The following is a 14465-nucleotide window of genomic DNA, read 5'->3' as shown; positions in this document are numbered from 1 at the left end:
CAATGCTGGCGGCCAATCGGAAGGGCCGGGCAGGAAGCGACCGCGGTGCTCGACCGGGGGCCGGAGTTGGGGCCGGGGCCGAGCGTGGGGCAGCGGCGGGGCCGGGCCGGGGTCAGCGGCGGGGCCGGTGAGTGGCGGGAGCGCTCCCGGGGGAGCAGGGGACGGACAGGTGCACCGGAGGGTTTGGTGGGAATAGCGCAGGTCCCGGCCCGGGGGTGTGTGGGTGCTCTGCGCTGCCCGGGCCGGGTTTGCTCCCGATGGGAGGGGGATTTGCTGCCCCATCCCCTCACAAATGGGTGGGTTTGCCCTTTCGTGGCTGTTGTGCCCCCACGCTGGGACGAGCCGGCAGTTCAGGGATGATGCTGCTGCTCCCCGAGCTCTCTGGGGGTGCAGGGAGCCCGTGTGGTGCTTTCCAGACACCTCCAAAGAGTTTGGCTCTGAGGAATTCGGGCTCTGAGGAATCCAGCCTCCAGACTGCTGGCAGGGATTCCCCTGGATTGACCTCTGCTTGCAGGGAGAGCAGCGCTGTCATCCCCAGCACGTGGGGATGGGGTGACTCATGGAGCGCTGGTCCTGAGCAAACGGGAGGTTCCGGGAGGAGGGAAATGAAAAGCAGAGCTTGGAGGACTTGAGAGCCTTTGTGATGCTGTTAAATGCCAGCTGAGTGTGTCACCCCTGCGGCCCAGCCAGTTCACAAGAGCTTGTAAAGCAAAGTCTCTGTGAGTTTCTGTCCAAGGCTTTCTAAGAAGACATTTAAAATCTGCTTTCTTGTTTTCTGTGCAGCTGTGAGTTTGATTCCAGGGGCGTTTCTGTGGCCTATCCTTCACTGCAGGTTTTGGATCACTGATTTATTTGATCTAATTCTTTGGGTTTTCTTTCTTTTTTCCCTTAGATTCACCCTGAAGGAATATAAGCTTGCCACTTCACTGACTGGCTGGTAATAGTGGCTCATCCACCCTCCTTCCTGCCTGTGGTGCCCACCCTGAGACAGGGCAGGGGAAGGGAAGCAGCAGAACTTGTTTGTGCTTTCCCGAACTTATCCAAGGGAACAGGATGGATGGCAAGGAGTGCTACCAGAAGTTGGTTCCAGCAGGGTCCAAGTCTCTTCTTTAAAGAGAAATTCCAGCATCGAGGAGGCTGAAAAGCAAAAAAAAAAAAAAAAAAACCCAAAATGGAAGGAGGCAACAGCCCCAGCCTGCAGCTTCAGCAGCTCCCGTTGGCCACAGCAGCAGTTTCTGTGCAGCCACACACAGACTCCTTCTCTTACAAGGTCAGCTTTCCACCCCAGTGTGGAACTTTCCATCCCCAGAAGGCCCTGATGATTGGAATAAGGTGATAATGGTGCTGGATTGGGGTTATTTTCTGCAGAAGGGGCTCTGTCTTTGTATTCAGCCATTCCTGGAGGCCCTGGGGTGTCATATCCTGTGTACAGTGAGAGAAAGAGAGAAATTCTGTGTCTGCAGAGCAGAGGAGCTGGAGGGAGGAGTGGCAGTGGCAAGGTGTGGATGTGTGAAGGTGTTCAGGTGCAGTAATTCTGAGAGGTGCCTTTTCAGCCTAAGCCATGCAGCAGTAACAGAGCAGAGGTTCTGGTTTGCTCTGTGCATTCAGGTGTTTGAATTCCAGCAGGGTCAGCCCACACCAGAGCCTGCAGCTGGGGTGGGACATGGGGCTGTAATTCCTCCTTGTTCTGCAGCTGGGAACAGATAAATTCTGTTTGAATCCCTGATTCTGAAGGTGCTCAGAAAATCTCAGCAAGAAGGGCTTTTTTTTTTTTTCAGTGGAAAAAGTCGTTTGAGACCACAGTCCTGGGCCCTTGTGGACCCAAGTGCTGTTGACTTGAGGCTGTCACAGCTCAGAAAACTGCACTGTGGTGACACAGTGACATCCTCCTGCCACCTTCTCTGTCTGTCCTGGGATCATCTCTCAGGTGGTTTTGAGTGAAGCTGTTTGGGCAAATCCTATTTTTGTGCATTCTGATAAAGAGGTTTTTGTTCTGCTGCTAAGGCTTTGAAATCTGAAAGTTCTTCTGTGTATGAGAAAATCAAGATTAGTACATTTATTGATATAAATAAATATCACTCTGAGCGTGAGCTGGGTTATCCCAAATTAATCCAGGTAAGGACTGGACTGAAGGAACAGTGCTAATGACATGTAATGAGATTTAGACAGTTTTGGAAGGACACAAATGTTCAGTGGTCTGGCTTAGCCTCAGGCTCTTCTCTTCACTCCTCTGTATCTCCTTTGTGACTCAGCCTGCTTGACATTCTTTTTTTTTAATTTCAAATTCCATCTATAGAGCGTGAGAATTGTTGCTGAGCTGGGAATGCCAGTGCAGAAGAGGTTGGGAGCTGGCTGGGAGCTGTCAGTAGTCTCCTGTGACCTTGGGAATAACTGGTTTATATAAAAAGCAGCTTAAAATCTGTGATAATTGTGCTGCCTCATCAGATGGGCTGAAGTAGTGACTGAACCAGCAGCTGTCACACGTGGAGAAGAGCAAAATAGTTGGGAAGCAGAGGTTCCTGATCCATTCTGTGTCGAATTCCAGGGCAATAAAATCCTCATAAAGGAGTTTTTCAAAGGGAAGAGTGAGTGATGGTGTGGGGTTTTTTAGCCTTATCTTCCTTCTCTCTGAGAAACTGCAAACTAACTGAAGTCTCTTGGAGAAAGTGGCTGTTGAGGCTTATCTTCCACCTGAGTTCACAGGTCTGGAGCACAGCCACAGCACTTATCTGAATTGCCTCAGTTTGGTAGGAAGGGAGGAAGATAAACAGGGTTTACTGACAGCTGGGTGTTGGACCAGATGACCTTTAAATGTCCCTTCCAACCCAAACTATCCCATGATTCAGGAACAGTTTTAGAAGTCTGCTCTCCTCCAGAGTGTGCAAACCCCTCTGAATTCCTTGGCTAAATTTAATCATTGTGTGTTCCCTTTGTTTTTGCAGGAGAACTTGATTGGGGCATTACTGGCTATTTTTGGGCATCTTGTCAGCAGCATTGCACTCAACCTCCAGGTGAGTGTCCTGAAGCAAATACTCATCCTGCACTGAAATAAACAATCCAACATGACAAAGCTGCTTTATTTCTGTTTTCTTGCCTAGAAATACAGCCACATCAGGCTGGCAGGCTCCAAAGACCCCCGGGCCTACTTCAAAACCAAGACCTGGTGGAGTGGATTCTTCCTGCTGGTGCTGGGAGAACTGGGAGTGTTTTCCTCCTATGCCTTTGCTCCTCTCTCACTGATTGTGCCCCTCAGTGCAGTGTCTGTTGTGGGTAAGGAGGAGAGAATCTGAGTGTGTTCCAGTGGGAGATTCCTGACTCCATAATTCACTGTTTCTCTCTCCTTTTCTTTTTTTTTCATAGCTAGTGCAATCATAGGAATTATATTTATCAAAGAAAAATGGAAGCCCAAGGAATTTTTGAGTAAGTGTCACAGTTTCTTTCATTTTTCCTGTGTTTACAATTCAACACTCATAGCATGGCCTCTCAGGAATTATAATTACAGGCATGGCAAGGTTTCATTAGCACCTCTTGGAAGAAATGTATCATCTCATCCACTGTTTATTACAAATGGATATTTTTTCCTGGCTTGTGCCAAATCCCCTGAACCTCACAGAATTTAGAATTGGGCTGAAGCTGCAGCCCTGATTCTGCAGTAGCACAGGCACAAGGGAATGAGCTGAATTCCATAAACGTGGAGGTGTTTGCAGAGGTGGGAAAAGGGCTGTGGGCAGTGCCAGGCAGGATCAGCCCCAGACACAGATCCTGTAGCTTTATTTATTTAGCAGATGCCACCTGGTACCAACTTTGTCTGAGCTTCCACACCCCCACTGCCCCTGGTGGCTGCAATATTTTGGAAGTGGGGCAGGAAGAGCACCCCAGAGTCCCCCAGAGGAACATCCACGACATCACTGGTGGTCCTGTGGGATTCATTCATTCATGCCATGCTCCCCACTGCCTCACTAACCCTGTCCTCTCCTGTTCCTGTGCCTGCCCAAGGGCGCTACGTGCTGTCCTTCGTAGGCTGTGGCCTGGCAATTGTTGGCACTTACCTGCTGGTGACATTTGGACCCAACAGCCACGAGAAGATGACAGCAGAAAACATCACCAGGCATTTAGTGAGCTGGCCATTCCTGCTGTACATGGTGAGGGGGCCAGGGAGGGTGGGGTGGTTTTCTCCTGGGGGGGACTTCCATTTCCAGCATTATTTTTCCTTCTGGTTGTTACCAGTGTTCCTTGTGTTCACTCAGGAACCTCTGCCAGCTTTTCCAGGTGTCAGACACATGAATAGCTCCTTCTCTTTATCTGAGTTCTGTAGGACTAAATAACTGAAAATTGACTGTGCCTGAATCTGGGCTTTTGCCATGCTGACTTTCTCTGGAGCCATGAATCTCCTACAGAAAATCCCCTGAAATTTGTGTTTTAATGAAGACAATCTTGGCCATTTTTCCAGGGATCACTTGTGGAACCCCACTGCAGAAAGCAGGCTGGGATCTCTGCTGTGAATGTTCAGGCAGCACCATTTGATTTGCTGCTTTACCAGAAATCCAACACCAAAAGTGCCCCACATTTCCTGTTCTGCAACAAGCTGCTGAATATCTCCTGTAACTGGAATCTAAGATGATGCTGAATTTGGTCTATAATTGTGTGGGATCCCCATTTTCCTTTGATTTCCCCTGTTCTAATGTTTGATTGGCTCAGAACCTCATTTACTGCCAACCCTGTGTGCTCTGCATCTCTAATATTCTCATTTCTCTTTTTTGTAGCTTGTGGAGATCATTGTTTTCTGTCTGCTCCTGTATTTTTACAAGGAGAGAAATGCAAACTACATTGTCATTATTCTTCTGCTGGTGGCTTTGCTGGGTAAGTTGATATGGACTTGTAAGAACTTTAAACAGTAAATGGAGGCATCTACGGCATGCAGGGGATTATATTGATTTAATTAATGCCATGAAATGCACTAATTTCCTCCAGAAATGTTCCTGAAGCTGATGTTTAGGATCTCTGCAAAACAATTAAGGCTTGTTCTCCATCAGACAAATAATCTGCCAAGCACAGAAAGTGCAGGTTAATTTATTAGGGTTCTTAATTTTAATCTGGGCACAGAGAGGGTGGCATTCAGTGGGTAAGGAGGGCTGAGCCAGTGGGTGAAAGAGAGGATTTGACCTACAAGAGTAATTTGGCTCTGGGGAGATTTGCCATGTGATTAAAGAAATGAGGAATCCTCTGCCACCCCAGCTTGTCCCTGTTAAACTGAGTCCCAGATGGTTCTGATATCCCACAGTCAGATCCTGCAGTGACTCTGGATTGACACATTTAATATTTTTTTTAATCTAGAAACTGTAATCAATTAAACTTTTAAAAGGATGAGTAATGGCAAGTCTGCTGTGCTGAAATCTGTGTCACAGCCCTCAGTTTTTGCTGTTTAAGCACCTTCAGTTCCTGCAGTGTCTTTTCTTTTACTCTTTTTTGATTTTTTGAGATATTTGGGGCTGGGTTTCAGTGGTGCCTCAGAGGCTCCATGAATTACAAAGCAACTGCCCTAATTCTGAATGGCCCAACTTTCAAGAAAGAGAAAGGAAAGCTCTTCCTGATTCTTGTTCTGGAGACTTCCTTGGCTTTTTTAACCAAACCGAATGGAAATCTCTATCCTCCCATCATGTGATTGCACAACACTCCTTAAACACTTAGAAAACCAGTAAATGCTCCCATTTCTGTAGACGTTGATAGAGAAGGGTTCAGTGATCCGTTGGAGGTTGCTGTGGTGGGTTTGTTGGGAATAAAACAGGCAGAACTGGTGGAAAGCAGGCAGATTGCATCCCTGGCAGGAGGAGGGTCAGGTTTTTGTGGCTGTTGGGGTTGTTTGCAGCCTCCTGCAGGTGCCCCAGCTGAGTGTGGTGACCCCCCCCAGGTTCCATGACTGTGGTGACAGTGAAGGCCGTGGCTGGGATGATCCTGGTGTCCATCCAGGGAACCCTGCAGCTGGACTCACCCATCTTCTACATCATGTTGGTGTGCATGATTGCCACAGCCATCTACCAGGCCACGTAAGAACTCCTCTCTTTGTCTGGAATTCTGTGGGGTTTGGGTCAGGAAGTGTTTGTTACCATGACAAAAATACCTATTAAAATTTAGGAGAATTATCCATTATTTCCTGTGACCTGTCTCAGGAGTCTGGGTGGTCTTTGTTTTTCCACAAAGTGACACTGCCAAGTGGTTTTAATCCCATCATTCCAGTATTTGCCAAACAATTTTAGGACTGAAATGGTGGCCAATCAAATGCAGTCTCTGCGCACTGGCTAAAACCAAAGTGTTGTTGATAATGTGTCTATTTTTAGGTTTTTTTTCCCTTTGTACTTGCAATAACATAAAAAGCTGGTAGCAGCAGGGATAAAAGGCTTCTCAAAATATGAGGGACACTCTGGCCCTGAGGTTGGGGCAGTAATTTCAGTGCCTGCAGTGAGTGCAGCCATAAACCCTCTTCTGTCCTTTTTATTCATTCCAAGGCTTGCTGCTGCTGCTGTTCAGTGAGCAAAAGAATGAATTTCGTTAAATGTATGCATCACTTTTGAAAGGTGTTTCCAAAAAAAGGATCCTTCCCAATCAGCCCCTGTTGCCTGTGATTGTGTTGCAGGTTTTTAGCTCAAGCCTCCCAGCTCTATGACTCAGCTCAGATCTCCAGCATTGGCTACATCCTGTCCACCACAGCAGCAATCTCAGCAGGTAACTGCACAAACCTTTCTAAAAAATGGGCAAGAGATTTTGGAAAATAATCCTCCTGAAGAAGGTGAATACTCAGCAATACGATGACTTCAGTTTTCTTGTCGTCTGTTGTCTGCACTGGCCTTGTTTGGGTTTTTTTTTTTCCTTTCTAAAAATGTGAATTGTCCCATTAGACTGTGTTAAAATTTTCTGTTCAGTGCTGTCATTTTGTTTGAAGTGCAGGGGAATTTATGTTTGAGACTGTTCCTCATTCCATGTGTGTTTTTAGATGTTCAGATAAAACGTTTCCTTATCGAACTTACCTAGATTTTGTTAAAATGTGTGACCAATTTGCTTCCTCTGCTCAGAGGTGTTGGGATCTCTTCCTGACAATCTTCTTGTTGTATTTAGAGTGAGCAGCTCCCAGCTTTACAGGCTCTTTTCTTTCTGGATTTCTCCCACTTCAGCCCTTGCCCACGTGGAAAAGCTTTGTCTGCAGGAACAAAAAGGAGCATTTTCAAGCCCTGGGGCTCAGACCTGAGGAACAGCCTTTGAGAGGTTTTGTTTTCCTCAGACACAGGAGCAAAACTGGGGAAAACAAACACAAAAAACCCCAAGCCCAATACTCAAGAAATGCATCTGCCTGGCAGTGCTGTGTAAATAGCAATGCCCTGCCAGCTATAGAGGGCAACAAATAAATACATCAATTACACAGAGCCTTTCAGTGCTCCTCTTCAGTGTCATCAATCTGGCCTGCTCCTTAATTGGTATTTATTTCCTGTCGTTTCCCAAGCCACAGGCTGCTCTCATATTCAGCAGCTTATTTATTTTATTTTTATTTTTATCTTTTATTTACTTTTTACCTTTTTTATATTTTTAAAAATGTAAAGAGCAGGAGGCAGAATGTGTGTCCTGCTGCCACCCAGCACACCGAGGACACTTCTCTTAGAGGTCTGAACTGTTTGTTGTTGTTTGGGGTCAAGAGTTTGTATCTCTTTGTAGTTAAATCCAATTTGTTTCATCGTTCCAAAATAGTCCCTCCTGTTTATGCTGCACAGGTTCACTTGCATCTCTATTAGTGACACCAGCAGAACTATTTTGGTCATGAAACTCAAAAAGATTTGTCAATAATTTGTGTTAAAATAGAAATCAGGACACCTATTTTAAGATCATTAAATAAACAAAGGTGCTGCTTATAAAAATAGGAATCCTGGCTGATGTGGGTTCTGGAGGGATGTGCTGAAGGTGGAATTGGGAAGATGTAATGAATTATTTCCTTTCCAAGGAGCAACTTTTTACCTGGACTTCATGGGTGAAGATGTTCTCCACATTTGTATGTTTGCACTGGGGTAAGTGCTGCAGGTTTCCTTGACAGAAAACTGTTGCTTCATGTGACTCAAATTTTAAAAATACAAATCTGTTTTAAAAATATCTCTCTGTGTGAGGGACAAACTGTCTTGGACAAAAGAACAGGCTGAGAGCACTTTGTCAGAGCAGAGAGTGGCTCTTAGAGCTCAGTGTTGTGTCTGGAAAAAATGATGTAACCCTCAGTAATGCACAATTTCACAACAATTAATCACTAAATCCTGGAGATCAGCTCAGGTGTTGAGCATATGGCTTGGTTTTCAAGATGCCTGCTCATGAATCTGGAAGAATTGTAAAATAACCCAAAGAAACCCTCTCTGGGGAACCTTATTTGAGATTTTGCACTTTCCCTGAACTGTGTCTGACTTCTGGAGTTTTTAGAGCATGGAGAAGGCACAATGCAGATCTGATCAGTAGAACATTTCCTGTGTAACTCAGTGTTTTGGTGTAATTAACTCTCCATAATCAGGGGAAATTCTCAAATGCCTTTTAGATAAGTACTGAAAAAAACCCCCAAACAATTGGGAGATCATAGTTCTGAACTGCACCTTGCTCTGTAAAAATCCAGGTCCGTGGTTGTTGGGGTGTTTACAGGGAGCCTTTCAAAGGTCAGGCTGCTAAATCCTGGAATTCCATCAAAGAAAAACCAAATGTTGATATGCTTCCTTTCCCCTGCAGTTAGTCAAGGTTAATTAATTAATTAATATGTCCCTGTGTTTTGATAGAGAAAAGGTGAAGTTGTGCTGGTTGCTGGGGGTGTTGCAGTGCTGGTCCAGGGGGCTCAGCTGAGACAGTGCCCTGGAACTCTGACTTGGCAGTGCTTGAACTCCAGCTCTGGATTCTGTGTGGAGCAACATGGAATGTTCTGTGCTGGCCCTTGTCAGGGATCTCGGTGACGTTGTCTCCTCCCACAGGTGCCTCATAGCATTCCTGGGAGTCTTCCTGATCACCAGGAATAGGAAGAAGCCTGTCCCCTTTGAGCCCTACATCTCAATGGATGCCATGCCAGGTAACAGTAAAAATCCAGGGCTTCATCACTCTGTTAAAGGCTTGGGCTGCACAGGGAGGGCTCAGGCTTTGGCTCTGTTCAGAACTGGGTGGATCAGGCAGTTGTTATCTGGGAATATGAACTGATTTGAGCATATGCTCGGGATTGGGCTCGGTCCAGCAGGGAGAACTGATTTTGAGGGATGGCTGAGAAGTTCCAAAAGGTAGAGAGGAGCAAGAAATTTCCTTTGGGAAGCACAGCTAAAGTCTCTGGTGAGCTGTATAAAAGATCTGCAGCACTTGGTGGATAACTGAGAGCCATCCATCATTCACTTGAAGTTTATTTCTCAATCAGCTGCTCCAGTGCTGAGCACAAACCCATCCCATCTTTGATTTAACATGAGGAGCTGATGAGCCTCAGAGACTTCTCATTTCCTGGCTGAACAGAGAGCAAGAAAAATGCACTTTTGTCCCTAATCTGTGCCTCTGCTCTTGCAGGCATGCAGAACATGCACGACAAAGGGATTGCGGTGCAGCCTGACCTCAAAGCCTCTTTCTCCTACGGTGCCCTGGAGAACAACGACAGCATGCCAGAAATCTACACTCCAGCCACGCTGCCCATCGTGCAGGAGCAGCACGGATCCAAAGGAGTCTCTGCCCCTCCCTACAGAGTGCTGGAGCACAGCAAGAAGGAGTGAGTGACCTTCAAGGACTGATTTGAGTTGCCAGGAGTTTGACCTTTATTTATTTACCTGTTCAAATAGAAGCAAGCATGAAGCTGACCTTGATAAGAGTTCCAAGCTCGTCTCAAGCTGAACTTTCCAGGCTGATTGTTAAAACAAACAACTCTTTCTAGTTGGGAAGTTGAAAGCGCCCATCTTGGCAGGAAGCAGATCCCAGTTCTGCTTGGAATTCTGCTGGCTGGGAGTGTGGAATGGTGAATGCAGCACCATGGAACTGATGAGAGAGGAGATGCTGTGGAAGAGAAGTGACTCTGCAGTTTCAGCCCTGCTGGGAGTGGTTTTATCTCCAGACAAGTTTTCAGGAGCTGCTCACAGAGAGAGGAGGGCAGGATTTAATCTTTCATTTACAGGGACTGTGACAGATTTTCCAGGAAGGCTCTAAATCCTGGTGTGACCACGGAGCTCCCCTAACACGGCAATAAATGGAATTGTTTTGAAGCACCAACACTGCAACTTGCGGTGTGGTTAGAGCAGCAGAACTGGTGAGAGTGAACACTTCATCCCTTCAAACCACGAATTTTGGGCACTTCTGTACAACTGTTCTGGTGTTGAACATAAGCACAGAGGATGGGGGTTGTTTTTAGAGCACCACGGGATTATATGGCTTAGAACAAAGATTATTTTCCAGTTTTCTGATTTCATAGCAGGAGCTTCAAGGTGGATTAAATGGTGCAGAGGGAGCACTGTAAAGGATGAGGACACGGAGAAATGACAATGATGTGCCTGTATCTGGTGGGGAATTGATGTAATTTTGGACAAAGTCTTAATTCTTTGTCACATTTATTTATTTTCTTTCTGACTGAGGCAGGATTCCCAACTTTAGTGGTCCCAAATACTGAGAGGTGGTGACGTTCCTTAGTTCAAAAGCTCAGTTTAGGTGATGTAAGCTGGGGTGCTCTCTTTTTTTTCTTGTAAAAAATGAAAAAAACCTTTGTCTACTATTGTGGATGACCTAAGGAGAGAAGTTGCACAGCCCAGCACTCACTGAAGCCTGTGAGGATAATGGCAGCTTTGTGTACTTTGATATTTATCTTTCCAGCTTCCAGGAGATGGCCAGGAGCTGATATGGAGGGAGAATGGGGAACTGTCAAGTGAGGAGGACAAAGTACAACCTTTACTGGTAGATGCAAGTTATCCTGGCACTTTGGTAGCACTGCCTGCTCTAAACTTGGGGCTTTTTGCTGTGAAACTGAATTTTAAGTCCACTCAGTGTGGCTTGGGCTGTCTGCACAGTGGAGTCTCCAGGACCTTGGAACTTTATTTGAAAGGAATAGTCCTCATGTTCTGTGTATTTTTAAGTGATTCCTCTAACACCAGGGGGTTTGGGATTATTTTAGATTTGGAACAGAGTCTTTCTGCTTTATTTATTTTTATTTGTTAAATTGACTCATGGCCAGTTTCTGTTCCCACTGCCAGAAATTCCCAACAACTCCCCTGACTTGTACATGATTATTCCAGGTTCTTGCTGTTGTAAATGACAACAGAACTGTTCCTTTGCATGTATTTGCTTTGCCAGCTCTGCAGACTGATTCAATCTGGGCATACTTTGGATTGCTTTGGCATTTTTGTGCAGCTTAGAAAAATAACCTTTCCCCCTGCACAGGGGAGGTGCCCTGGGGCTGTACCCAGGTTTCTTCACCAGCTGGACACAATGCAGATCTTATCAGTGGCATCCCCTGCACTGGAGCTTAGGAAACCTCAAATAACAGCTTTCCTTTCACCCTCAATACTTTATTTGTGATTGAGCAAGACAAGGATGTTAATGGGCTCCTGCTGCCAGAGCATTCATCTTGCTGGGGTGCAGTGACACTGACTTACTGCCTTTGGATCTGGTCATCGATTGTTGGTGACTTTATGGGCAGCGTTTGTTCATTAACAATGCAAAATGAAGCAGTGCAGGGAGGCTGAATGGGAAGGGGACAGGAATGCTGCCTTTCCTTATCTCTTGCATTTAATCAACCTGTTTTGACCTATTGGTTCTGTAGCCACAGAACACAGAGTCTGAAAACAAGCTGTGCTGACCCCCACACTTCTCCCATGGCAACATTCTTTGTGGTTAATTATGTGCTATAAAATAATTCATCAGCAGGGCCTAAATGTTAGGATGCTAACATCCAGATCAGGATGGCCCTGTGTGTAACAGTGCAGTTGTCCCAGTTCTCACAGGATTTAAAGCCAGCGGGTGACTGGAGCACAGACTTTGCAGCCATAAATGCCTGGTTTGGGTTTTCCTCCTCAGCACAGGCCCTGACATCCTGAAAGATGGACACAGCCAGGGAACAGAGCTGCTCTGATGTGGCTGTGCTTCCCTTGCAGGCTGCTCTCTGGCCTGGTTCAGGGGTGTTTGTGCTGTAAACTCCCCAGTTCTCCTGAGCCTGATTCCTGACCTTCCTCCCTGCACAGAGCCCTCAGCCCTTCTCTGAGTGGAACTGCCCCCAGCCATGAGCTGAGCTTTTGTGGTATTTGTGTGGGTTTGGCCCTTTCTTTTCAAAGATTGTAAAGGCAAGTCTTGCTCCAAAGCTTTACATAACCATGTTTTATTTACACAGTCTCTGTGTGCTCAAATAATTCTACTTAATAATGACTGCTCCCTTTACCTGCAGCGACAGGGAAATCTCCCTTTGTTTGCTGCTGGAAACTTCCTGCCAAAGGCCTCCACTGGAGGTGGTGTCTGTTTCTACAGCACATAAATCACAATATTTTTGATTACTGTGCCACAGCAGTGGAGCCTGGGGTGTTGCTTGGGCCGTGGGCGTCAGCTCCATGACTGATGTAGAGGGACTGCACCTCACTCCTGTTTGCTGCTGCTGTTCAATGCTGCAATCTTAAAATGGGGTTGGGTTTTTTTGGTTTTTTATTTTATGCACGTCCCTCTTTCTTGCTTTTTCTCCCAGTCTTCCAAAGAAATGTTATTTTCTGCTCTTCAGCCTAAGAAAAGGCATGAGCAGGGCCCAGAGAAACCCAGTATCTTATTTAAACTTGGCTGTGGGACTTCTGTGCTCTTTCTGGCTCTTTCAGGAGTGAATTAAACTCCTCACCTCCCTTCTAGTCCAAAGATGAAACAGGAAGAGTTTTGAGCCCTCACACTGAACTTTTTACAGATATTTTTCAGTCTGAGGTGACCACGGCCATGTCTGGAATTGCAGCAAATATTTACAGCTGAGCAGCACAGGAAGGTTTAAAGGAGAGGAGCCCTGTGCCATGTTCCAGGGTGAAAAATGATTTAACTGTTGTACAGCACACTCTGATCTGTGAATGTCAACAGTGCAGGGCCCTGCACATGGCACAGCACCCCCGGATTCCAGATGGGAAGGATTTCTCAGCACCAGGAGCTGTCCCAGCACTTTGATGAAGGAGCAGCTCCTTGGCTTTATCCCTGGCTTTTTCGCCCCATGTGAACTGACATCTCTTGCCTCCACCTTGTGTGGCTTCTCAATGCACCAGAGCACTTAAAACATTCTCAGTGTGTATTTTATGTGTAACTTTGTGGAGCACAGCTCCTGTGTTGGCTGAATGTATAAAATGATCTGCCTACAACGTTCTCCTGTTCACCTTAAAATGTGTAAATAAATCAAGCTTTACACTCTTGCACTATAAAGGACAGCTGCTTCATTTTTCACAGGCAATGTTGCATGTCTGTTTAATTCTATTTGTCTTTCAGGTGAGACAAATGAAACCAAACTTTGAATAAAAGATTGTGGTAAAATGAAACTTGGAATAAAAGATTGTGGTAAGACCTATAGACCTCTGGCTTGCTCCATGCTCCTGGTAGAGTTTTGATTGACCAAAAATGTCTTGAGAGAAGTTAAGACAGCATTTAGGTGACTAAAATGTGTATTGAAAGAACTGTTTGTTTTTAACAGGATACTTGTAAATGAAATGCAGACTGTTACAGCATTACTAATGCTCCCAGTTTCACAGAAGTCTCCACATACTTGAGGTCAACTGTAGGAATTCTGCAATTTACTTTTAAAACCTTGTTTTACAGGGCTTTAAAAAAAATATGTAGCATTTAATATTTTGGAGAAGAGCTTGAAATCGTGATCTGGGGGGGGAACACAAACCCAAAATCATTGTATATTTGGTGGTCTGACTCATGATGTTTTTTACTGAAATTGAGCTGCTCTGAGACATCCAAGCCCTGTGATAACAGCTGGGAATGCTCTGCTGGAGGGGTTCAGCTATGGGGCACCATGTCTGGGATACAGGACTGCAGTAAGAGATACAGAAGAGTGGCAATTTAGCTTAATCGACTGCTTGCCAACCTAATTAACAGTCACCAGGTGGGTTTTCAGTCCAGGGGGGAGAAGCAGAGGATAACCCTCAAGATACTTTTAATTAAATTTATCTCTTGGGGTCCCAAACCACAAAGGGAGAGAAGAAAAACAACCCAAGGGCAGCCTCGGTGTTAAGAGCTGCACTTCACTGAATCCCTGGATAATGCTGGCAGGAGCAGCTTCCCTAATCCCCAGGATTTCTGATAAATGTGGTAGTACTTTGTTAACATCCACCATTCAAAGATTAGTGTGTTGTATTACGAGTGTTTTAAGTGCTGATAAAAAGATGTGCTGTTGATGTCTGGAGTGTTACAGGAGTGCTACAACAGAGGTGTTATTGCGAGAGACGGAGCATTTAAAATGCCACTGAAGTGGACACAAATGTTGGGAGTTT

At 45.7% G+C, this 14465-nt stretch overlaps 1 protein-coding gene across 3 annotated transcripts; it reads left to right on the top strand.

The window, feature by feature from the left end:
* The first annotated feature begins 84 nt into the window (after positions 1-84).
* NIPAL3 (NIPA like domain containing 3) lies at positions 85-13536 on the top strand. 3 transcript variants are annotated; one of them, XM_042015727.1, is made up of 12 exons: positions 91-127; positions 893-1270; positions 2943-3011; positions 3099-3270; positions 3361-3420; positions 3997-4142; positions 4764-4860; positions 5909-6044; positions 6632-6720; positions 7985-8048; positions 8979-9073; positions 9550-13536. In XM_042015727.1, the coding sequence occupies exons 2-12, from the start codon at positions 1172-1174 to the stop codon at positions 9747-9749; spliced, it is 1227 nt and encodes a 408-aa protein (XP_041871661.1). In that variant the 5' UTR covers positions 91-127; positions 893-1171; the 3' UTR covers positions 9750-13536. The 3 variants fall into 3 exon arrangements, with proteins under 3 accessions (XP_041871663.1, XP_041871661.1, XP_041871662.1); XM_042015728.1 differs by lacking the exon at positions 91-127 and adding an exon at positions 203-719; XM_042015729.1 differs by lacking the exons at positions 7985-8048; positions 8979-9073; positions 9550-13536 and adding an exon at positions 7905-7971 and having other exon boundaries at positions 85-127.
* The last annotated feature ends 929 nt before the right edge of the window (positions 13537-14465 follow it).

This window comes from Corvus kubaryi, unplaced genomic scaffold, assembly GCF_017639235.1.
Source record: "Corvus kubaryi isolate FWS band 111438036 unplaced genomic scaffold, C.kubaryi_AGA036_p1.0 split3-37304, whole genome shotgun sequence".
Taxonomy (NCBI): Eukaryota; Metazoa; Chordata; class Aves; order Passeriformes; family Corvidae; genus Corvus; species Corvus kubaryi.
This window is presented reverse-complemented; position numbering and strand designations above follow the sequence as displayed.

What these genes read in the sequence shown, in the direction of transcription:
- NIPAL3 (XM_042015727.1), top strand. Translation starts at nt 1,172, where the DNA reads ATGGAAGGAGGCAACAGCCCCAGCCTGCAGCTTCAGCAGCTCCCGTTG. An exon ending in CAGACTCCTTCTCTTACAAG is followed by an intron (nt 1,271 to 2,942) that starts GTCAGCTTTCCA and finishes TTGTTTTTGCAG; the next exon opens with GAGAACTTGATTGGGGCATT. An exon ending in CTCAATGGATGCCATGCCAG is followed by an intron (nt 9,074 to 9,549) that starts GTAACAGTAAAA and finishes CTGCTCTTGCAG; the next exon opens with GCATGCAGAACATGCACGAC.